General features: G+C 53.7%; 4 protein-coding genes across 8 annotated transcripts; 2 read left to right on the forward strand and 2 right to left on the reverse strand.

Moving 5' to 3' along the window:
* Positions 1-10: 10 nt before the first annotated feature.
* On the forward strand, positions 11-7966 carry RGL2 (ral guanine nucleotide dissociation stimulator like 2). 4 transcript variants are annotated; one of them, XM_012461703.3, is made up of 18 exons: positions 11-736; positions 963-1180; positions 2422-2505; positions 2759-2937; positions 3071-3121; positions 3209-3506; positions 3775-4026; positions 4112-4215; positions 4323-4407; positions 4487-4555; positions 4764-4838; positions 5507-5539; positions 5658-5779; positions 5875-5970; positions 6051-6162; positions 6271-6561; positions 7083-7197; positions 7313-7966. In XM_012461703.3, exons 2-18 carry the CDS (start codon positions 1004-1006, stop codon positions 7522-7524), a joined length of 2355 nt encoding a protein of 784 aa, XP_012317126.2. In that variant the 5' UTR covers positions 11-736; positions 963-1003; the 3' UTR covers positions 7525-7966. The 4 variants fall into 4 exon arrangements, with proteins under 4 accessions (XP_012317126.2, XP_012317127.2, XP_012317128.2 ...); XM_012461704.3 differs by having other exon boundaries at positions 963-1159; XM_012461705.3 differs by lacking the exon at positions 4764-4838.
* Positions 7967-8622: 656 nt separating this feature from the next.
* On the reverse strand, positions 8623-9915 carry PFDN6 (prefoldin subunit 6). Of its 2 annotated transcripts, none has more exons than XM_012461708.2 (5): positions 9875-9915; positions 9576-9726; positions 9258-9328; positions 9052-9176; positions 8623-8832 (listed from the first exon to the last, which is right to left on the reverse strand). In XM_012461708.2, exons 2-5 carry the CDS (start codon positions 9637-9639, stop codon positions 8703-8705), a joined length of 390 nt encoding a protein of 129 aa, XP_012317131.1. In that variant the 5' UTR covers positions 9640-9726; positions 9875-9915; the 3' UTR covers positions 8623-8702. The 2 variants fall into 2 exon arrangements, with proteins under 2 accessions (XP_012317131.1, XP_012317130.1); XM_012461707.3 differs by having other exon boundaries at positions 9867-9915.
* Positions 9916-9983: 68 nt separating this feature from the next.
* WDR46 (WD repeat domain 46) lies at positions 9984-20374 on the forward strand. The gene is made up of 15 exons (XM_012461711.2): positions 9984-10394; positions 10491-10700; positions 10810-10890; positions 11034-11146; positions 11258-11345; positions 11472-11533; positions 11800-11904; positions 12013-12163; positions 12306-12441; positions 12639-12738; positions 18656-18969; positions 19121-19215; positions 19589-19684; positions 19838-19951; positions 20074-20374. The coding sequence occupies exons 1-15, from the start codon at positions 10326-10328 to the stop codon at positions 20182-20184; spliced, it is 1845 nt and encodes a 614-aa protein (XP_012317134.2). The 5' UTR covers positions 9984-10325; the 3' UTR covers positions 20185-20374.
* B3GALT4 (beta-1,3-galactosyltransferase 4) lies at positions 14293-22367 on the reverse strand. The gene is made up of 2 exons (XM_012461712.2): positions 20462-22367; positions 14293-14786 (listed from the first exon to the last, which is right to left on the reverse strand). Exon 1 carries the CDS (start codon positions 22060-22062, stop codon positions 20911-20913), a length of 1152 nt encoding a protein of 383 aa, XP_012317135.1. The 5' UTR covers positions 22063-22367; the 3' UTR covers positions 14293-14786; positions 20462-20910.
* Positions 22368-22902: the final 535 nt, after the last annotated feature.

The following is a 22902-nucleotide window of genomic DNA, read 5'->3' on the forward strand; positions in this document are numbered from 1 at the left end:
GCCCCGTCGACACAGTTCGGCGTCGGGCGCTACTACTGGCGCATGAGATGTCCGCAAGCAGTAGGGACTCTACCGGCGAGGCGACACCTAGCCAGCCAAGATCCCAGCCCCAGCGCCGGAAGCCCCAGAGCGCTGAATCTGGAACCGGAAGCGACTACTTCCTGCCCCGCCCCCTGGCGCGGAGGCGGGAACCAAGGGCCCTTCGGAAAACCCGGCCGGGATTTCGGTCCGCTACATTCGTGGGTTGGGTGGGGAGCGTAACCCCGCGGGGTGGAGTGACCCGCTCTTTCTCCGCCTGAAAAGCTTCCCGCGGGAGTTTTAGTCGTGTTCTTGTTGGAGAAGGGAATGTCAAATTCTGCTCCTGCCTTCCCCCGCGGGCTGGAGACAGGAATCTTTATTGCAATTCAGTGCAGGGCGACGTGGTCTCCAGAATCGCGGAGTGAGGAGGCGGAGGACAGTGGAGCTAGGGACTTGGGCTCCTAGGTCCTGGCCCCTGATCGTCCAGCGCTCCCCTAGTCCGCGGCCCTGGCTCCTGTCCTCACTTCCTTCCCCTTTTGGCTCCTGCTCTCGGAGCGGGCGGACGCGGGGGGGAGCGGAAAGGGCGGGAGGCCTAGGAGCCCGGCGGGGGGGAGTTCAAGGGGGTACGGAAAAGCCGGGGAGGGGACTCGGTCCGGGTCCGGAGACCGACGGCAACAGCGGCCCAGGACCCACGCTGCCCCCAACCCCTCCCGAGCAGGTCAGAGCCTGAGCACCCTGTGACCCTGCGCGTCCCCGTACTCGTGACCCCGTCCTCCCCCAACTGCACCCAAAGGCCCCCCATTCCACCCCATTGTTGCCCCCTTCCCCCAGCTTTCCTGCAGAACTCCCTTCCAGTCTTCTTGACACCCACCCGCGTCCCTTCCCTGCCCCGCTCCCCCGCGCCCGCCTGACTTTCCACCCCACCCCACCCCGTCTCTCCCCAGGCGCCCCCATGGCCCGACCCCGCTGATTCCTTCACTCGGCCATGCTCCCACGGCCCCTGCGGCTGCTTTTGGACACGAGCCCCCCCGGGGGAGTCGTACTGAGCAGCTTCCGAAGCCGGGACCCCGAAGAGGGTGGGGGCCCAGGTGGCCGGGTCGTGGGCGGGGGGCAGGAGGAAGAGGAGGAGGAAGAAGAAGAGGTGAGACGCAAGTGGTGGGAGGTAGGGGGCGTATGTATTTCTGAAGTCTCCACCTTTCTCTTGTTTCTGGGTCCCCACATCTCCTCCTCCTAGCCTCAGTTATTCTCGCGCCTCCCTGGGTGTCGGTCCGTTTCCCTGCTGCGGGGAGTCCTGGCGTCTCTGTGGTTCTCTGTCAGTGTGACTCAGTACCTGCCCGCAGGAACCTGCCCTGTTCCTGCCTGGAACTTCTGGCTGGCTGTTCCTTCGGGTCTCTGGCCCTCTCTGCCTCTGCTTAAATGTGCCTGCCTCTCTCAGCAGTTGTGTCTTGGTCCCTGTCTCCCTCCTTGTTTTTGTTTGGCGGGGAGGGGTTTGTTTCCACAGTAACCAGCTCCTCTGACTCTGGGATTGGGGAGGGAACCCTCAGATTTCATGACCCCTCCTTCCCTCACTCCCCCATTTACCTCCCCCCCTCCGCCGGGAAGTCGCCAGTTCCAGAACAGAATGGTCACCTGTTTTCATTAGGGATTAATGGTGGTGGCCAGGAGCAGGATTTAGGGCCTCAGGAGGGGCCACAATTTGGATTTGGGGCCCCGAGGCCCTAAACTCCTAGGTCCAGATACTAGGTGAGGGCAGGGTGACTGGCAGGGCTGGTTTTTCGGGATCGGTCGGGGGAGGGGCTGGAGCCACGTGATTCTCTGAGTCTACCCCCCCCATCATCCCACTTCCCCTTTTCCTTCCTGTACTAGGATTGGAGCTGCTACCTTCGAGGGTCCCTTAGGGCTGAGATAGTGGAGGCGCTACCCGAGGGACCAGGGTGAAAGGGGGCCTGAGAAGGACTTAATTCTCTGGGCTGGTCTAGTCCTTGGTGGGGAGGGGCGGGGCATGCGGCAGTGCCTGGACTGAGGTTTCAGCTACTCCAGGTTGCTGCCTCTGGCTTCCTTCTCCTGCCCTTTGTACTCTGCTTCTCTGTCGTTTGTGGGTTCAGCTCTGGGGGGAAGGGGCTTTGGGGATCTCCAGGATCAGGATTCCTGTACTCCATCCACCCCTCCACTGCAGCCCCTTCGACTCCACCAAGCCCTGAGGCGGCTGGGGTGGGGCTGTCTGGGCCCCAGTGGGGGAGACCTGGGGTCACCAGCCCCCCCCACCCTTCCTCGCACTCGCTGGTACTATCCCCTGCCACCACAGGTGAGGGGTACAGAGGGAGGAGCAGGGCCTGTGGTGAGGGCTGAGGGCAGTGGGGGGTGGTGTGGAACTGTCTTACTTCCCCTTCCTTGCTCCTCCAGGCCCCTGTGTCCGTCTGGGATGAGGAGGAGGATGGTGCCGTGTTTACTGTCACAAGCCGCCAGTATCGGCCTTTTGATCCCTTGGTAAGATCATGACTTTAGCTTCTCATCTCTGACCCTTCACTCCCATTTTCCCTTCCTCTGGCTAACTTTCTGGCCAGAGTGCTAGGTTGGAGTTCTGGAGTTCTGGACTCTGCTGTGTGACATAGGCCAAGATCTTTGCCCTCTCTGAATATCAAAATAAGTCTGGAACATCTTCTAGGTCTGGGATTGTCCTCAGAATTCTATCTAGGGGAGTGGGAGAAAGGGTTGGTGATCATCTCTCTGTGTCTTCCAGGTCCCTATGCCTCCCCCGCGTTCTTCCCGACGGCTCCGAGCTGGCACTCTGGAGGCCCTGGTCAGACACCTACTGGATAGTCGGACATCAGGGACTGACGTGACCTTCATGTCAGCCTTCCTGGCCACCCACCGGGCCTTCACCTCCACGCCTGCCCTGCTAGGGCTTATGGCTGACAGGTTAGAGTCATAAGGGACCCAGGGTCGTGGAGTGTCTGTCTGGATTTCCTAAAGCTCCAACATCTCACCAAAATAGTCAAAGCCACTGGGGATTTGGGAAAAATAGACAGATAAATTCTCTTCTCCCCCTCAGGCTGGAAGCCCTTGAATCTCGTCCTGCCGATGAACTAGAGAGGACAACAGAGTGAGTGACCTCTGCTTCTTAACCTCACAGCCCCCTCTCCAGGCTGCAGCTTTACCTCTCACCTTTGGCTGATTCCCCTTCTCCCAGGGTAGCCATCTCTGTACTGTCAACTTGGCTGGCCTCTCACCCTGAGGATTTTGGCTCTGAGGCCAAGGGTCAGCTTGACCGGCTTGAGAGCTTCTTACTTCAGACAGGGTATGCAGCAGGGAAGGGTGTTGGGGGGGGCAGCGCTGACCTCATCCGCAACCTCCGGTCCCGGGTGGACCCCCAGGCCCCCGACCTTCCTAAGTCCCTGGCCCTCCCCGGCGACCCCCCTGCTGACCCCACGGATGTCCTGGTGTTCCTCGCTGACCACTTGGCCGAACAGCTGACCCTGCTAGATGCGGTGAGACCCTGACCTCTGACCCCTGTAACCCCTGATCCCCTACTAACCTCTCCTTGACTCCAGATCCTTTCCTTGCTTCCACCCCTTCCTGATCCAGCTCCTAACCTCTTTCACCTTCCATTTTGACTTTCCCCTTTTCCCTTTGGTTGTTACCCTTCAAACCCTATGCCCCTCTAGTTCCTTGACCACCTGAGATCCTCAGATCCCTGATATTGGAAGGCTGACCTCACTTGACTATGAATTTTAACCTCTGACTTCTACCCTGCAGGAGCTGTTTCTCAATTTGATCCCCTCTCAGTGCCTGGGAGGCCTGTGGGGTCACAGAGACCGGCCAGGACATTCTCACCTCTGCCCATCTGTCCGAGCTACTATCACACAATTCAACAAGGTGGCAGGGGCAGTGGTTAGTTCTGTCCTGGGGGCCACCTCCACTGGAGAGGGGCCTGGGGAGGTGACCATACGGCCACTCCGTCCCCCCCAGAGGGCCCGGCTCCTGGAGAAGTGGATCCGTGTGGCAGAGGTGAGAGACAGGATTGCCCCATGGTTGGCTGAGGTGGCATGGAGAGGGCTCCCATAGCCTTAGCTCTCCTCTTTGACCCCCACAGGAGTGCCGGCTGCTCCGAAACTTCTCTTCAGTATATGCTGTGGTGTCGGCCCTGCAGTCCAGCCCCATCCACAGGCTTCGGGCAGCCTGGGGGGAAGCAACCAGGTGGGGACACCGAGGCACTGGATTGGGGTGGGGGTTCCTCAGAGGGCGGGGAAGAGGGGGTGACAGAGCCAGGCCTGTCCTTAGGGCCATTCTTCTCCCTTCCCCAGGGACAGCCTCCGAGTCTTTTCCAGCCTCTGTCAGATTTTCTCTGAGAAGGATAATTATTCCCAGAGCCGGGAGCTGCTTGTGCAGGTGAGAGCCTAGTTTCTGGCATTCCCACCTCTCCCTGCTCCCTGCTGCTCCCCATGTCTCTTTATTTTGTCACCACCAGGAGGTGAAGCTGCAGTCTTCTCTGGAGCCACACTCAAAGAAGTCCCCGAGGTCTGGCTCTCGGGGTGGGGTGAGTGACTAGTGGGCTGGTGGGCTTGGGGGTGGTGATTGTGAAAGAGTGAGGAGTGTGTTTGGGGGAGCAGCCTGAAGGATGGGAAAGGGAGACACAGAGATGAGAATGAAATCTGTTTTCTGAGGCAGTGGAGAGGGCAAGTGTGGAGGGATGGAGGGCCCTCACATCAATGGCAGGCATGTCTGATCCTGACCCCTTACCTCAGGGTGTGGTCCCATACCTTGGCACCTTCCTGAAGGACCTTGTGATGCTGGATGCAGCCTCCAAGGATGAGCTGGAGGTCAGTGGTGTGTGTCTGTCACTGCAAAGTGCCACTGGTTTACCAGGCAGCTGTGCTTGTGTGTGTGTGTCACTGCGAAGATGTAACAAGTGGGCTGCAGGGTCACACAGACCCCCCCTTGCAAGGGGCTATAAATAGCTGAGTGTGGGACTCTGGAGTCAAAGCCAGATCTGTTACTGTGCCAAGTTGCCTCGGTGATCTGTAAATGGGAAACTAGAAATAGCATTACATCAATCTGTTATTATGGGGGTTAAATGAATTTGTATTTGTCAAATGCTCAGAACATGCCTGAAACGTAAGCACGTCTAGGTTTTGCGATGGGCTCCTGCTCTATTGCTAGAGTTTGTCAAGTAAACAAATACAGAGACCTTGGGCAAGTTCCTCATCCTCTCTGGATAAGGAATCCTATCCAATGGGATCCTATCCAGTCTTCCCATCTGCAAAGCAGACTTGTTGTCTACCTGAGATACTCAATTTAAAGGGTCAAGTGGAGTGCTTAGGGCATGATAGATTGAGGGGGAGGGAAGGGAAGGGAAGGAAGATTCAGAGAGGCTGGAGGGAAGTGGTTGTGAGTTGAATGTGGCTGTGTGTTTAAAAGAGGGGATATATTCTCTCTGTGGTCTGGAAGGTAGGGTTAGAATTTCACTCCATCCCCATTTTCCTTGCAGAATGGATACATCAATTTTGACAAGCGGAGGAAGGTGAGCAGAGTGCCTGGGCTGGATGCTGGACTTCCTTATCCCTGTCCCAAGAAGGGGAGGGGGGAAAAGTCAGGGGTCCCTGAGTTTTGGCTCCTGCAGTTTGAGGGCTCTTTCCCAGGAGTTTGCAGTCCTTTCTGAGTTGCGACGGCTCCAGAATGAATGTCGTGGCTATAACCTCCAACCTGACCATGATATCCAACGGTGGCTACAGGGGATCTGGCCACTTACAGAGGCTCAGAGGTGACTGGTGGTTGAGGTTGGGACTCCAGGGCTCTGGACATGTGTGGGGGATTGGTGTCATGTCCTGAGCTCTGCCTGTTGCCCCCCCAACCCAGCCATCGTGTGTCCTGTGAGGTGGAGCCACCTGGTTCCAGTGACCCTCCTGCCCCACGGGTGCTTCGGCCAACGCTGGTCATCTCGCAGTGGACAGAGTGAGAGATTCACTGGCTGGGGGGCGGTTTCTTGGGACTTCCACTCTTCTTCTGATCCTCCCAATCTCGTGCCACTGCAGGGTTCTGGGCTCTGTTGGAGTCCCTACCCCGCTTGTGTCCTGCGACCGGCACAGTATAGCGGGAGACGAGGTGCCTGCAACTCCTGCTCCCCTGCTGACTCGGCTGGCCCAGGTGAGCTCTGCTCCTGACCTCTGGCATTCCGCTGACCTTCATTCTGTAAATGTTTCTTCTTTAACCTCCCTGCCTTCATGCCAGTCCCCTCATGTTGTTTGTTCCTAGCACATGAAGTGGCCATCTGTCTCGTCACTAGACTCTGCCCTGGAAAGCAGTCCATCCCTGCACAGTTCGGCTGACCCCAGCCACCTCTCCCCGCCAGCCTCCTCCCCTAGGCCTTCTCGAGGTCACCGCCGCTCAGCCTCCTGTGGCTCCCCACTGAGTGGGGGTGCAGAAGGGGCCTCGGGGGGGACTGGATATGGGGGAGGGGGATCTGGGCCAGGGGCCTCTGATTGCCGAATCATCCGAGTCCAGATGGAGCTGGGGGAAGATGGCAGTGTCTATAAGAGCATTTTGGTGAGGGAGCCTTGGGATGGAGTTGGGGTGAAGGATGGTGTCTTGTTGGACTATAAATGTTGTTGGAGGTTTGGGCAGCCAGATGGAATTGAATGTAGTTTTAGCTTCTGGGCTGGGGCACTTTCAGGCTGCTTGGTACCAGGGGGCTGCCCAGACTGAATGTAGTTTTAATTTTGACCTTTGGTTTTGGCAGTTATATTTATCTTCTAAATTCCAGTCTTCAATACAAGCTGAAATTTGTTTTATTTTGATGGCTGTTTTGCATTAGTTGCTGCACCTTAAACTTTTGGTGGTGATATTAAGATGTCAGAATCAACAGCAATTTCCCCACAGGGAAGCAGCTGTTTCACTGGGTACCATGTGGGCTGGCTTATAGGGTATAGGAAGCCACCATACTGAGTTTCCCTGTTCATTTTAAAGCCTTGGACACAGTAACCTTTTGTGGTTGGGTCCAGTGGCTAAGGGTAGATGATGGGAAATCATGGCTGATTGATTGCTCTTTTGGTCTCCTGTCCTGCCAGGTGACAAGCCAGGACAAGGCTCCAAGTGTCGTCAGTCGTGTCCTTAAGAAAAACAATCGTGACTCTGCAGTGGCTTCAGAGTATGAGCTGGTACAGCTGCTACCAGGGGAGCGAGGTCAGAGGCCATGAGGGAAAGGCACTCAGGAGGAGAGTGGACTGCTTCCACATCTGGGTGGCTGTGGTGGGGAACGACTGTGTTTGTGCTTGATATCCACCCTCCGAACCTACAGAGCTGACTATCCCAGCCTCGGCTAACGTATTCTATGCCATGGATGGAGCTTCACACGATTTCCTCCTGCGGCAGCGGCGAAGGTCCTCTACTGCTACACCTGGCATCACCAGTGGCCCATCTGCCTCAGGGACTCCTCCAAGTGAGGGAGGAGGGGGCTCCTTTCCCAGGATCAAGGCCACAGGGAGGAAGATTGCACGGGCACTGTTCTGAGGAGGAAGCCTCATTGGCTTATAGAAGTCATGGTGTTCATACCAGATGTGGGCAGCCATCCTGAATGGTGGCTGTTATTTTACAAAGACAGAAATTCAGAAAGGTGGCCAGCCACCCTGGGGCAGTGAAGTGCCACTGGTTTACCAGACAGCCGAGAAATCCAGCCCTGTGGGAACTGGTAATCTTATAACCAACTTGGATACCTGTGTATAGCTTCCCACCTTCCACCAGCGCAGCACACAGGTAGTGTTGGAAAAAGGCATCAGTTTCTGATTCTTGGTCATATCCTAACATGTGAAGGGCCAAGCAAAGGCCTCAAGGCTCTGAGCCCCAGGGCAGACGGGGATGGCAAAAAGTAGGTCCTCGCAGGAGTTCCTCTTCCCACTCTGGGGTTTCTATCACTGTGACAACACTAAGATAATAAACCAAAACACTACCTGAATTCTACGCCCCTGTCCTTGTAGTGTGTATGAACTGGCTGCTATGAGTGGGGTGGGGAACTGGCTGAAGGTAGATGCCATTGAGCAGGAAGGGGCACAGTGCTTTCTGTCCCCATGAACGGAGCAAAAAGTGAGGTACTTGGTGAACAGTTTCCTCAGAACAATGCTGCAAATGTGTATAAAACAATTTTAGGACAAAGAAATTGCAGAACAACCTTATGGACAACATATAAACTTGGGAGGACTTATAACACCATAAAGCATTACATGCTAGGATTTTAAGTCAGTTTAAGCTACATTCAAGCAAATTCTAGGAAGACAGAGGCTGAAAAGTACTAATAATAGAGATGTCAGGACTGCTGGCAAGGAGGGTAACCACATTTCATCTTGGGGCCTCAAACTGTATTCTTCAATTAAACTGATATTCCTCACAATATGACATGTTGTAAATGCCCTTCTAAAAGAATCATGCCAACCAAGATGAGGGAGAGTTAAAAGAAGGTTTGAGGATATTTAGGATTTCACTTTCAAGAAAGAAAGAACACCATGCCACAGAGAGATTTCAAGTGCAAGAGTCTGGACCTGAGGGAGTAATATAGATGGTGTGTGTGAAGGTGGAAAGGGCTGTGGGGATATGCCTAATCAGGAAACAGAGGCAGGTGTTTTTACATTTTATTAGCTACAGTATAGATCCTAGAGCTGCCTCATTCCCTCCCGTCCCCCTCCCCCACCCTGGGGTCAGGCCTTGCCAGGAGCCCCTGCCTTTGCTGCCTGGGCCCGCTGGAACTCCTGCTGCAGCTGAGCAAGGGTCTCTCTCTGTTGCTCTGACTGCCGCTCAAGATCCCGGAGCTGGGATTCATATCGCTTACTGAGGAAAGACAAGCAGAAAAGGAGAATTTAGTGGGACTTACTATGGAGGGTGCTAAACTCAATAAAGAGATTTCCATCTCTTTCTTGAGATCTAGGGAAGGGCGCAGAAGGGGTGTTGGAAGGGGTTTGGAGGAATTGGAGGACTAGGGGCGACTATGGAGAGCTGTTCTGCAATGGTTCCTCAACACCTCTACTCCAATGGTTCAGTTAGACTCACATTTCAGCTGTGATATAGTCCAGCCTCTTCCCCACTGTGGCCCGAGCCTCTCCCAGCTCCTGTTTGACCAGCACCGGACCCAGAAGTTTAAAGACCACGTTGGACCCATCCAACAGGGCCAGTTCCTGATGGAGGGATGGGACCTATGTAATCAGAACCATGGCTAGTATAGGCCCCTCCTCACCCCACAAATCCCAGTCCCTCACCTCTTTCACGATATTATTTTCTGTTAGTTGTGCTTCAAGTTTCTGCCTCCCCGACATGGATTTACTCAAGTCTGGGGATGAGAGGAAAGGCAAGATTAGAAACATCAAATGTGCCACCTATCCCCACAATCCTAGTCAGGAGGAAATGGATCTGAGGAAGTAGACAAGGATGGGGGCAGCGGGTCAGTGAATAGGGACGAGTACTGACACGGGAAAGTCTCCGCACGCGAAGGACCAGATGGGGCAACAGACCTTATCTTGGTATGGTTTTGGGTTGTGAGTGCATCGGGCGAGGCCACACTGACCCTGCTCCCTTACCCTTCTGTAGCTGTTGATATTTCTCCACTTCTCCTTGCAGCTTCTTTTGAATCAGCTCCGCCATGGCGGGGATGAAAGCTTAAGGGGAGCGAGAGAAGGGCGCTGGATCTTACTCTCTGGAAGGTACCTGAGCTCCCCTTTCTGATCTGGCCTGCGGAAATGATGGCACTCTTGAGAGGTAGCCCTGAGGGGGACCGCAAACTCCCCACGTCCCGGATATCGACTCCACCCTGTTCCCAGGAGATGAGGGGCGAAACGCGAAACCCCGAGTCCATCAACCGAAATCCTAACCTACTCACGTTCTCCCTTTAGTAGTAATAAACCCGGAAGTAAACAGAGAATGCTGGGAAAAGACTGTGCCGGAAGTTTCTTTCTGACCCTTGATGGGAAGTGTAGTTCTGACATGTTTAGTGAATGGCGTTCTGCTAAAAAGACTAGACTCGCACATTTTTAGGCAAGACGGGGAAACTAATCCGGAAAAAGAAATCGCACCGCTACTTAGTCCCTGGTCCCGGACCTGCCCTTTTTTTTTTTTTTAAGTCCCTCTTGTATAAGCTGTCGCTCTCGATAAGGTGCCAAGAGCCCGAGTCTCTAAAGAAAGCGTGCCCTCACTCAAGATGGCGTTAAGAGAGCTTCAGATTTGGTACGCTGCTGATTGGATGAAGGACAGAGGGCTTCCGGGAGTTTTCAAGCCTACTGTGGGGCAGCTGAGAGGAGTTTTGCACGTGGATCGCCGTTCGGGTGGGCGAGATGGAGACAGCCCCCAAGCCGGGCAGGGATGTCCCGCCCAAGAAGGACAAACTTCAGACCAAGAGAAAGGTAGAGGCCTCTCTGGGTGGGAAAGGACGTTTTTAGCTGCGGAGTCGGGGGGCGTGGCGTAGGTGCGGAGTATCAGGGCTCCTGATCTGTCCGTAGAAATCGCGGCGATACTGGGAGGAAGAGACCGTTCCGACCACAGCCGGAGCCTCTCCAGGGCCTCCTCGTAACAAGAAGAAGCGGGAGCTCCGTTCCCAGGGAGCAAAAAGTACTCACATCTTAAAGAAGTCTCGGATCTCCAAGAAGCCTCTGGTCCAGAAGAAACCCCGAGAATGGAAGAATCCGGAGTCCCAGCGGAGCTTGTCCGGGGTGAGCGTGGGACCTAATGGGTGGCGAGGCAGGTCGCTTTGTACTTTGAGAGTGAAAGGGTTGGGGTCAATTTAAGGCTGTCTGCTAATTGCGTCCTTCCTTCCCCTAGGCCCAGGACCCGTTCCCAGGCCCCGCCCCCGTCCCTGTGGAGGTGGTCCAGAAGTTCTGTCGCATTGACAAATCTCGAAAGGTGAGGTCCAGCTGGAGAGTTGGGAAGTGTTGGAGGCCGGGAGTGTCTGAGTGAGTTGGATGGAGGCTGGGCCAGGTAGCCCTCCTGTGACCCCACTTATCCTGTGGTTCTTCTGCCACTCCTGCCTACCAACAATGTTACAGCTACCACAGTCTAAAGCCAAAACTCGAAGCCGACTTGAGGTGGCTGAAGCTGAGGAAGAGGAAACAAGCACCAAAGCTGCTCGTTCTGAGCTGCTGCTTGCTGAGGAACCTGGGTGAGTGGACCCCCCATTCCCTGCTTTATAGGACTCTCCTTTCTCGTTTTTATGTGGGTACACTTGCTTCCTATTGGGAAGCTTTACTGCCATCCTAACCCTTGCTTTCAGGTTTCTGGAAGGGGAGGATGGGGAAGACACAGCAAAGATATGCCAGGCTGACATTGTGGAGGCTGTGGACATTGCAAGTGCAGCCAAGGTGAGCGAGGAGGTGAAGGAGCCAAAGGGTTGATTGGTGGTGCAGGACAAGAGAGGAATGGGGGCTAGAAGAAGGCGTTACTGCAGAGAACTCATTCTTTCTTTTTTTTTCTTCACTCTTTCCCAGCACTTTGACTTGAATCTGCGGCAGTTTGGACCCTACAGACTAAACTACTCTCGAACTGGGAGGTAAGGTTGAATCTAGTGACTCTTGAAGTAAGATGTGTTTCCTTAACCACTTCAGCCATGCCCATTTCAGCCATTCCCACTGTATGTTTGGGTTGTTCATGAGGTGAGAGTTCTGCGATTTGCTTGGTCGTGAGGGTGAGCACCTACAGCAACATCTGTCTGCCCACCTGGAGAGGGAGAGGCAGGGCTGGCATGGGGCAGATCTCAAGTTGTCTGAGTTGGTGCTCCACTGCCTTAACACCCTGCCTGCCCCTCACCTTCAACAGACACCTGGCTTTTGGAGGGCGTCGCGGTCATGTAGCTGCCCTTGATTGGGTAACAAAGAAGCTCATGTGCGAGATCAACGTCATGGAGGCAGTGCGGGACATCCGGTCAGTGGCCTCACTGTCAGCAGTCAGTAGGGGTGAGATAGTCCATCCCTGATAGAATGATAGCCTGTGACCTCATTTCCCAATTGAACCACTCTTCCTCTCCCCCAGGTTTCTCCATTCTGAGGCACTGCTTGCTGTTGCTCAGAACCGCTGGCTCCACATCTATGACAATCAGGGCATTGAGCTCCACTGTATCCGCCGTTGTGACCGAGTAACACGGCTTGAGTTCCTGCCCTTCCACTTCCTCCTGGCTACCGCTGTGAGTGGCCGTGGGGCTCAGGAACTGGGTGGCAGCCCTTGGGAAGACCACTTCTCCTTTAGGATCCCAGGAGAAGGAATACAGAGGGCAATCAGCACTGGGTCATTCTCTCTCTCTCTCTCTCTCTCTCTCTCTCTTTCAGTCAGAAACAGGGTTTCTAACCTACCTGGATGTGTCGGTGGGGAAGATCGTGGCAGCTCTGAATGCTCGAGCTGGGCGGCTTGATGTCATGAGTCAGAACCCTTACAATGCCGTCATCCATCTCGGACACAGCAATGGTCAGTCCCTGGCTTAGTTTTGACTCTGACCATCCTGACTTGCTTTTCTTTTATATTTGTACTTCATGAGTTACCTTAAAGTTACCCTTTTATTTCCCTTTTTTATTATCTCTTGGTCTTGAGTTCCCATCTTTCCCAGGTTTAATAACCTCAGGGTTAGGTTTGTATTAGCAACTTTGGTTCTTATTCCCTTCCAGGTACTGTGTCTTTATGGAGTCCAGCTATAAAGGAGCCACTGGCAAAGATTCTCTGTCATCGTGGTGGGGTTCGGGCTGTGGCAGTGGATTCTACAGGCACGTAAGTCACTGGTGGGATGAGGTACTGGGATTCACAGGTGGGCAGAAACGTGTGGAAGGCAGGTACTTTAGGAGTACAGACTCTATAGCCAGGATGCCCAGGTTTAGATCACAGTGTTACTACTGATGGGCCTTGTAAGCATGGGCATATTGCATAACCTGCGTGCCACAATTTCCTAACCCCAAAGGTGGAAATATGAGTGTCCAGTTCAAAGGTCCACAAACTTCGTCTGTAAAGTGTCAGATAGTAAATATTTTATGCTTTGCTGATAAGAGGTAAAATGAAAGGGTACTGTGTAGGTATTTAAATACCAAGAGGAACCAAATTATCACAACTTTTTTTTTGAGATGGAGTCTCACTCTTTCATCCAGGCTGGAGTGCAGTGGTGCGATCTCAGCTCACTGTAACCTCTGCCTCCCGGGTTCAAGGGATTCTCCTGCCTCAGCCTTCCAAGTAGCTGGTATTACAGGCACTTGCCATCGTGCCTGGCTAATTTTTATATTTTTTTTGTGTAGAGATGGGGTTTCACTATGTTGGCCAGGCTGGTTTTGAACTCCTGACCTCAGGTGATCTGCCTGCCTTGGCCTCCCAAAGTGCTGGGATTACAGGTGTGAGCCACTGTGCCCAGCCCACATTTTTAAGTTATAAAATTAAACATAACATGAGGCTGGACACAGTGGCTCATGCTTGTAATCTTAACACTTTGGGAGGCTGAGGTGGGCAGATCGCTTGAGCCCGGAAGTTTGAAACCGGTCTGGGCAACATGGCAAAACTCTGTCTCTATGAAAGATATAAAAATTAGCCAGGTGTGGTGGTGCATGCCTGTAGTCCCAGCTCACAGGAGGCTGAGGTGGGAAAATCACTTGAGCCTGGGAAGTTAAGGCTACAGTGAGCTGTGATCATGCCACTGCACTCCAGCCTGGGCAACAGAGTGAGAGTCCATCTCAAAAAAAATAGTAATTGTGATAATTTGTTTTCTCTTGGTATTTAAATTCCTACACAGTACCCTTTGATGTTTACCTCTTATCAGTAAAGCATAAAATATTTACTATCTGACACGTTACAGAAAAAGTCTGTGGACCTTTGAACTGGACACTCGTATTTCCACTTTTGGGGTGAGGAAAAACTCTAGCATGGGCAACAGAGAGACCCTGCCTCAAAATAATAAAAATAATCAAATTTTATATTTGTGTAATACAGAGCTACTAATGGGAAGAACTGAATTTCTCTTTTTGAGGATAACATTTTGCCTAATTGATGTACAAAGTTAGCATTCCAAATGGTCAAATTTGATTGTAGATATTCATGTTCATGCTGATCTGTAGAGATTTCATGTATTTCATCTTTGAAAACATCTTTTGACATAGATAGCTAATGATAGGTGATATGTGAGATGCTCAAAATGCTGTGAAGCATTTAGGACTGTGTCACTGTGACTTGTAGTGTGCAAAGCAGCAGTGCAAATCAAGAGGCCATAGTCTCTGCCATGACCACTCGGCTGTGTGTGGTAGAGCAAAAGCAGCTACGGTGTAAGTAAATAGTGAGTGTGGCCGCCATGTTCCAATAAAACTTTATTTGTGGATATTGGAATTTGAATTTCATACAGTTTTCACAGTCTCAAAATATTTTGATTTTTTTCAACCACTTAAAAATGTAAAAACCATTCTTAGCTTGTGGGCTACACAGAACTAGATGATGGGCCAGGTTTGGCCCATGGTCAGTAGTTCGCCAAGCCCTGGTTTAAAGCCATCATAAAAGCTGTCGTAGACGTTAAGATGAGTTAAGGCATATATAGTCTGGCACAGTGCCTAGCAAATAGGGAGCGCTGTGTTCATCACTGTCATTCAAGATGATCGCTCTCTCTAGGTCTGGCTGGTGATGTGAGGGGTGGAGGTGGTTATCTGCTTTGGATTTCTGTTGTTCCTGAGAGAGTGTCTGCATTTTCCACTGTTTCCAGCTGTTCTGTCTGATTTGTATTTTCCTCTGATTCCTTTCATAGTCAGGTATTCACTGGGTACCTGCTGTGGGCTGGACTCTGTGTTGAGGTTCTGGAGATACAAGGATGAATTGTTGAGCCTTCCCTGGTGTGGTGCTCCAGTTACCCTTTAGGTACAAAACCTTATGGCTATGGTTTTTGAAAATGATTGGCCAGTAAAATATATTTATTTATTTTTTGAGATGGAGTCTTGTTCTGTCGTCCAGGCTGGAATGCGGTGGTGCAATTTTGGCTCATTGCAACCTCCACCTTCCAGGCTCAGGCAATTCTCCTGCCTCATCCTCCCAAGTAGCTGGGACTACAGGTGCGTGCCACTGCACCCAGCTAATTTTTGTATTTTTAGTAGAGAGAGTGTTTCGCCATGTTGGCCAGGCTGGTCTAGAACTCCTGACCTCAGGCAATCCGCCCACCTTGGCCTCCCAAAGTGCTAGGATTACAGGCTTGAGCCACCACGCTCAGCCCAGGTGATGCCAGTTTCTATGCAGTTGTTCTCTGTCATCCCAGACTCAATGTGTCCGTCCCTGGATAGGTCACCCCCTCCTAAAGTTTCTCTTGACCTGCTCTCATTCTCTCAGAATTTTCCTGTCACCCAGAATTTGACTCAGACACACAATACCACACCCGGCTAATTTTTCTATTTTTTGTAGAGATGGGGTTTCACCATGTAGCCCAGGCTGGTCTCAGTCTTGAACTCCTAGGCTCAAGTGGTCTTCCCACCTTGGCCTCCCAAAGTGCTGGGATTACAGATGTGGGCCAGCATGTCCTGCTGAGCCACCATGTCCAGCTGGGCCACCAGCTTATTGAAAGTCTCCAGGATTGGCCGGGCGTGCTGGCTCATGCCTGTAATCCAAGCACTTTGGAGGCCAAGGCGGGTGGATCACCTGAGGTCGGGAGTTCAAGACCAGCCTGACCAACGTGGTGAAATCCTGTCTTTAAAAAAAAAAAAAAAAGAAAAAGAAAGTCTCCAGGATGCTGGGACCCCCCGCCCTTGCCCTTCTATAATTGTATCTTTGTGAACAAGTGATTTAGTTTTGCCCTTTTTACTCCATATCTATACCAGCCTGGCTCTGGGAGAGTGGGGAGGCCTGCTCTAAGGTTTCTGCCCTCTCTGGGCCACTGGGCCAAAGCTGTAGCTTGCCCTTCATGGGCTACCTGGGTCAGCTACTCCTGTGCTTAGGGCTTAATCACTAGTTTACTGAGGCCTGAAGTTTAATCAACACCTTGATGCCAAACAGCTCTTTTCCTTGATCTTCAGCCCATCCTTGCTTTTCTCTGGTCTTCCTCAGGAGCTTGTCAGGCGATGGGGACTCCAGTGATGAAGCTGACCATCTTTTTTTTTTTTTTTTTTTTTTTGAGGCGGAGTTTCGCTCTTGTTACCCAGGCTGGAGTGCAATGGCGCGATCTCGGCTCACCGCAACCTCCGCCTCCTGGGTTCAGGCAATTCTCCTGCCTCAGCCTCCTGAGTAGCTGGGATTACAGGCACGCGCCACCATGCCCAGCTAATTTTTTGTATTAGTAGAGACGGGGTTTCACCATGTTGACCAGGATGGTCTCGATCTCTTGACCTTGTGATCCACCCGCCTCGGCCTCCCAAAGTGCTGGGATTACAGGCTTGAGCCACCGTGCCCGGCCCCGCTGACCATCTTTCTTAAGAGATGTTCTGGAAGCTTGCATTAAGATTGGATTGGGTTGATTTCTCAAAGCTGAACTGCTCTTTGCAAGTTTGGTAGTACAATAGCATGGTCCAGACTCCCATCTGGCATTGGACTGGTCTTTACCCAGGGGATCCCACAGATGGGTGTGTGGAGGGGAGAGGAGCCAGCATGCACCCTTGAGTTATTAGATCATCAAAGGATGTGACCCTGTGTCCCAGGAGCGCTTGGTAATTACTGGTTTGCACTGGTGGCCTTTCTCTGTGGCAAAGTCAGGGCCCTGATTATCTTGTCAGAAGTATCCAGCTGGGTCTCTTGGGCTCCATCACTGTTCAAGTCTCTGCTTTTAAGAACTCTTTAAGTTGGGTGCAGTGGCTCATGCCTGTAATCCCAGGACTTTGGGAGGTCAAGGTGTGCAGATCACCTGAGGTCAGGAGATCAAGACCAGCCTGGCCAATATGGTGAACCCCCATCTCTACTAAAAATAAAAAATTAGCTGGACGTGGTGGCGAACGTCTGTAATCCTAGCTACTTGGGAGGCTGAGGCAGGAGAATTGCTTGAACCTGGGAGGCATAGGTTGCAGTGAGCCAAGATCGCACCACTGCACTCCAGCCTGGGCGACAGAGTGAGACTCCATCTCAAAAACAAAAAACAAAAAACTCTTTAGTTCCCTTCTCCTGGGTTCACAGCCAAGGCAGAAAAGAGAGTCCTTGGCCTCTTGGCAAACATACATCCCCTGCCTGGCTGGTCCCCCTTCAGCTTCCCTCTCTAAGGAACAACTTGAACATAGAACTCCAACCCCACCTGTAATCCCAGCACTTTAGGAAGCCAAGGTGGGCAGGTCACTTGAGGCCAGGAGTTCAAGACCAGCATGGCCAACATGGCAAAACCCTGGCTCTACAGGAAATACAAAAATTAGTCATGGTGGTGTGTGCCTGTAATCCCAGATGCTTGGGAGGGTGAAGCACGAGAATCACTTGAACCAGGAAGGCAGAGGTTGCAGTGAGCCAAAGTCATGCCACTGCACTCCAGCTTGGGTGAAAGAGTGAGACCCTGTCTCAACAAAAAAAAAAAAGGAAGAAAAGAAACGCCAACCTCTGAAAGTAAACAACTTATGCAGTGATTCCCACAGAATCATTATAATTCCAGAGAAGATTTAGTCACCAACCTTCCCTCTCTCCTTCCAAGGAAAGCCAAGAGAGGGGCAGGGCAAGGCCCTCCAGTGCGTTACTTCACCGCTTCCTAAGTAAGCCTTCTGAAGTCTGTGCAGCCTTCAGTTTGTGATTTGTCATTGCCTGAGAGCAATGTTGGGATGATGAGCTATGGGTCCTCGGTCTGACTTTAAAGAAGCCCCACAGGCCAGGCGCAGTGACTCACACCTGTAACCCCAGCACTTTGAAGGCCGAGGCAGGTGCATCACCTAAGGTTGGGAGTTCAAGACCAACTTGACCAACATGGAGAAACCCCATCTCTACTAAAAATACAAAATTAGCTGGGCGTGGTGGTGCATGCCTCTAGTTCCAGCTACTCGGGAGGCTAAGGCAGGAGAATCGCTTGAACCCAGGAGGCAGAAGTTGCGGTGAGCGGAGATCGTGCCATTGCACTCCAGCCTGGACAAGAGCGAAACTCGGACTCAAAAAAGTAAAAATAAAAAAAAGGAAACCCTCACAATTTGTCCCCTCCTGATTTTCCTGACCATGTTTCCCACTAATCCCGCTGACAAACCTCTGCCACCATCTCAGTCTCCATGCTCTGGTGTTAATGCATTTGAACTTGCTGTGTATGTTTCCTGTACTTTTTTTGAGAATTACCTAGAATGGATCAAATCCTACCTTTCCCATGAAGCCCCTTCTGACCATTGCAGATGCCTTCCCTTTGCTGGGCCGTGTGCTGCATATGTGTACAGGGGAACATCACATTTAGGTACAGCACAGCCTGTTCATGTGTGTGCTCCTTTTGACTCCCATGTCTCGAGAGGGGTGTGTGGTGTTAGCATCTACAGGTCAGAGGCAGATGCTAAAGAGACAGGCCTGACCATTCACTGACCTAGCTTTCCTTTCTCTGAGCTTCAGTTTCCTCACCTCTAAAAGGGAAATAAAACTGTGTGCAGCTTAACCAAGAAGATGCCTGTGGAGTGTTCAGGGTGACGGCCGTGGTCACTACTATTAATCTTTTTCTCCCCAGCCAGACTTCATGCCTGGACTTGGCCACAGCTTGCTTGTTAAACCCATTTACTGATAGATTAATTGATCGCTCTTCTCTCACCAGATACATGGCGACCTCTGGCCTAGACCACCAGCTAAAGATCTTTGACTTGCGAGGGACGTTCCAGCCTCTGAGCACTCGGACCTTGCCCCATGGAGCAGGGCACCTGGCCTTCTCCCAGAGGGGACTGCTGGTGGCGGGAATGGGTGACGTTGTCAACATCTGGGCAGGGCAGGGCAAGGCCAGCCCACCCTCCCTTGACCAGCCCTACCTCACCCACCGGCTCTCAGGCCCTGTGCATGGCCTTCAGTTCTGCCCCTTTGAAGATGTGCTGGGGGTGGGGCACAGTGGGGGCATTACCAGCATGCTGGTCCCTGGTGAGTGGGTCAGGGGATGGGGCTTGGAGTGAATGAACTCTGGGTGGAAGTTTGGGCCTGAGACAGCTAGGAGCTGGGGACTTGGTTGGGCTGGAGCTGTTGGACTGAGGTCCTTCCTTATGGCTCCATGCTCCTCTCTCCCTCTGTCCAGGGGCTGCTGAGCCCAACTTCGATGGCCTGGAGAGTAACCCATATAGAAGCCGAAAGCAGCGCCAGGAGTGGGAGGTGAAGGCCTTGCTGGAGAAGGTGAGGCTTCCCTACTGGAGAGCGTGAGCTTGAGAGGGTGAGATTCCCCCCTGTGGAGAGGGTGAGGTTCCCCTGCTTGAGAGGGTGAGATTCCCCGCTGCTGGAGAGGGTGAGGTTCCCCGTACTGGAGAGGGTGAGGTTCCCCTTACTGGAGAGGGTGAGATTCCCCTGCTGGAGAGGGTCAGGTTTCCCTGCTGGAGAGATTGAGGCCCCTGCTGCTGGGGAAGGTGTGTATGTGGTTTGGGGCTGAAGGCAGAGAAAGGTCTCGTGCTGGGGGTCTCGGGTAGAGGGGTTCAGCAGCCTCCCTGGCTTCTCTTTGGTGCTGCCATCCTGTGGCTCCTTGCTGAGTCCTGTCCCTCTGTGACATCCCCAGGTACCCGCAGAGCTTATTTGTCTGGACCCACGAGCCCTGGCTGAGGTGGATGTCATCTCTCTGGAGCAGAGAAAGAAGGAGCAGATAGAGAGGCTGGTATGGAGCAGACCCCTGAGTGCCCAGACCTGTCCTCACCCCCACATCCTCTCCCCACCATGGCTTGTCCCTACAAGTGCGGCCAGCATGTGGGTGCTGCCAGTTCCTTGACTCTGAGGCTGTAACAGATTTCACTCCTGTCCCTTCCTTCAGGGCTATGACCCAGAGGCTAAGGCTCCGTTCCAGCCAAAGCCAAAGCAGAAGGGCCGCAGCTCCACGGCAAGCCTGGTGAAGAGGAAGAGGAAGGTCATGGATGAGGAACACAGGGTAGATGAGCATTGGGATGGGATGGGCCTCCCACAGGCTGCACCCTCCTGTTTGTGCCTCTTCCCTTGGCAGCCTGCCATTTCTTACTCTGCCCCTGTGTCCTCCCTCTCTCTGGTCCCCAGGACAAGGTCCGGCAGAGCCTTGAGCAGCAGCAGCAGCTGCAGCAGCAGAAGGAAGTGAAGACCAAGCCCATGGGGGCCTGGCCATCTGCCCTGGACAGATTTGTGCGCTGAGCCAGGCTCCAGGGTTGCCTGGGGACAGTTTCTCCCAAGATCACCTGTAGGGAAATTACTATTCCCTGGAACAAGGAGGTGGGGACAGTGTGCTCCCTTCCCCAATTTGGGGGTGGACAGCTGGCTCCTGGGGTGGGTTCGTATTAAAGAGGAAAGTGGTTTTTTCGATAATGTGTCTGGATCATAATGTGGACCTGTTCCCCTCCCCCTTGCCCAGCATGAGGCCATTCTAGGATTAGAGGAGTCAGTGTCCTGCCTCTACCCCCACCCCCCATACCTTGTGGCTGCTGTGGCCTTAGCTTTGCCTTTTAGGGGCCTTCCTCCTCAGAGAGGCTGTCCTCTCTCCCGTGACCCTGGAGACGTCCTTCCCATGCAGCAGGGTCTGGCAGCCTCTGGGCTCTCCAGGTTTGTGTTCTGGGAGTTCTGGTGAAGATGACACTGCACTCGAAGAAGTGGAGACAAGTTTATTGAGGAGCTTCAGTTTCCTCACCTCTTCTGCCCTAGCTGGAGAGAACAACTGCAGCATTTTTTGTTTCTTTTTCTCTTCCTGATGACCATCTTTGGGGCTGGCAGGCCAGGCCCCTGGGTGTCTCCTATATCCCTGTCTTTAGTGAGACTGAAGATCTTGTATGAGGAAACATATCAGCTGCAGCCAGTGAGGGCCCCTGCATTGGGCCTGGGAGAGAGAAGGTCCTGTTCCTGCCTTTCCTGTGGTCCCAAGCACTCTCAGCTGTGAAGCCAGGCTATTATCCGACACCGCAGGATGCCCAGGACTCCCTGGAACCAGGAGCAAAAGGGCGCAGTCCTTTCTCCATCAGAGCCACCCACCAGCTTCCAGGCTTCCTGCATCTTCCAGGGGTCCAGCCTGTGGGACGTCAGCAGGAATTTCCCATAGCAGCACCGGTCCAGAGGGTAGTGGGTGGCACCAGCCAGCTTGACACACTGTGTTGGGGCGAGGCCTCCTCGTCGGGCACTTACCCCCACAAAGACATCCTCTAATGGGAGAGGGGGTGCCCGGCTGGCCACCTTGAGAATGAGCTGCACAGCAGATGCTGACAGCACGTATCCCGTGCCTGAGGCATAGGGTGGAAAGGGGCCCCAGGTGTGAGGCCACTGCTCCTCCGAAACGTGGTGTCTGCCCCCTGGTGTCCGAGAGGGGTTCACCCGCCAGTGCACCCGGCCCAGGTACAGAAGAGGCACCTCCTCGCTGTGCAAGGCCTGGCCGCCTTCCCGCTCTTCATTCCCAACCTCAGCCTCTCTCTGAGATTCCGTGCTTGTCTCCCATTGCTCCCAACGGCCCCCTCGCAAGACCAGCTCTGATACCAGTTCGGGGACGTTGACATACACATCATCGTCTGTCTTGAGGACGTATCGGGCCATGGGGCAGTGTTTGTCAGCCCAGTTCAGCCCAATGAGGGTTTTGAGTGTGAGGTTGCGATAGGAGTCCTGGAAGGCAGCCTGTAAGATGTCCCCCTGGGCCGCTGACTCCGAGGCCAGGTCGTTCCCATGGGAGCCCCACATGGGGTTCTGTGCATTCGGCTCTCCCAGCAGGAATAGCGTCTGTACCCTGAGCCCTCGAGCCTCACGCAGCCCTCCCCACGACGCCCGAATGGCGTTTCTCTGGTTCAGGTTCCCCGGAGCCGTGCACACTAGGATGAGCAGGAAGGGAGGGGCGCCGGGACCACCGCAAGCTTCCTGGTTGGGGATCAAGAGGCGGGGCAGGGCCAGGGACGGCCCCGGTGAGGCGGGGGCTGGGAGCAGGGAGGCTAGTGAGAGGCTCAGCAGCTCCTCCCCCAACCCCGAAGGCCCAAAGAGGGTCCAGACGATCACCAGCAGCAGAGCTGCGAGGAGCAGGCGCCGGAAGAGCTTGAGCTGCATGGTGCGGCTCACTCTAAAGGGATCCGGAAAAGCGAATGGCGGTTGTGGGGTGGAGACTAGCTCCGCGGGGCTGGGTCGCGGCCGGGGACTTAACCGACCACGCCCGGGATGCGGAGGGCGGGGCGCGCGGCCGGGACCAGCGCACCCTGGAGGGCGCGGGGAGGCGGTGCAGCTGCAGACAGTGATCCAGGTATGTTGCGGGGGTGGCTACCTTGTTGCGGCCTCGCCGCCAGCAAGCTTCGCTCCATGGCCGACCGACTGCGGAGCTCACGGCCCCTCCCCCGCCTCGCCCGGGCGGCCGGCCTGCCGCAAGCTTCCGCGCTGCGCGCATCCCCGCCGGAAGCCGCGTCGGAGCAGCGCGGCAAGACGCGGAAACCCGGGCAGGTGGAGTGACACCGAATGGAGCGAGACCGGTCTGCCCAGGCGCTCCCCATCCTGACCCACCCATGTACTCCACCAGGGAGCCCAGGCCTTTCATAACCAACGTCACTGTCTTTGCTTTTGTTGCTTTAGATCAGAGCCCAAAGGACTTTATGACTAGATGACCCTTTTGCCTAGGCTTAGCTACCCGTCCCACAACCATGCTGCAACACCAACCCCAGATGATTTATCTCTAAACTGATCTCGGTCTCCCCCACAAGGCTGGAAACTGTTTTGCCCTCACTCTTCTCTTTACAGGGAAGGACATCACTTCATGTAGGGAGACTGGGGGGTCTGCTGCATCACCACTGCCAAAACCAATAGTATTGTGTGGGTGACTGAGTCGGGACAGCTCTAAGGGGAAAGGGAGAAATGTCTAAAGGACTCCACCTTAACATTCCCTATAGAATGGACAGAACC

This window comes from Aotus nancymaae, unplaced genomic scaffold (genome assembly GCF_030222135.1).
Source record: "Aotus nancymaae isolate 86718 unplaced genomic scaffold, 86718_ANA_hifiasm-v0.15.2.pri h1tg000040l, whole genome shotgun sequence".
NCBI lineage: Eukaryota > Metazoa > Chordata > Mammalia > Primates > Aotidae > Aotus > Aotus nancymaae.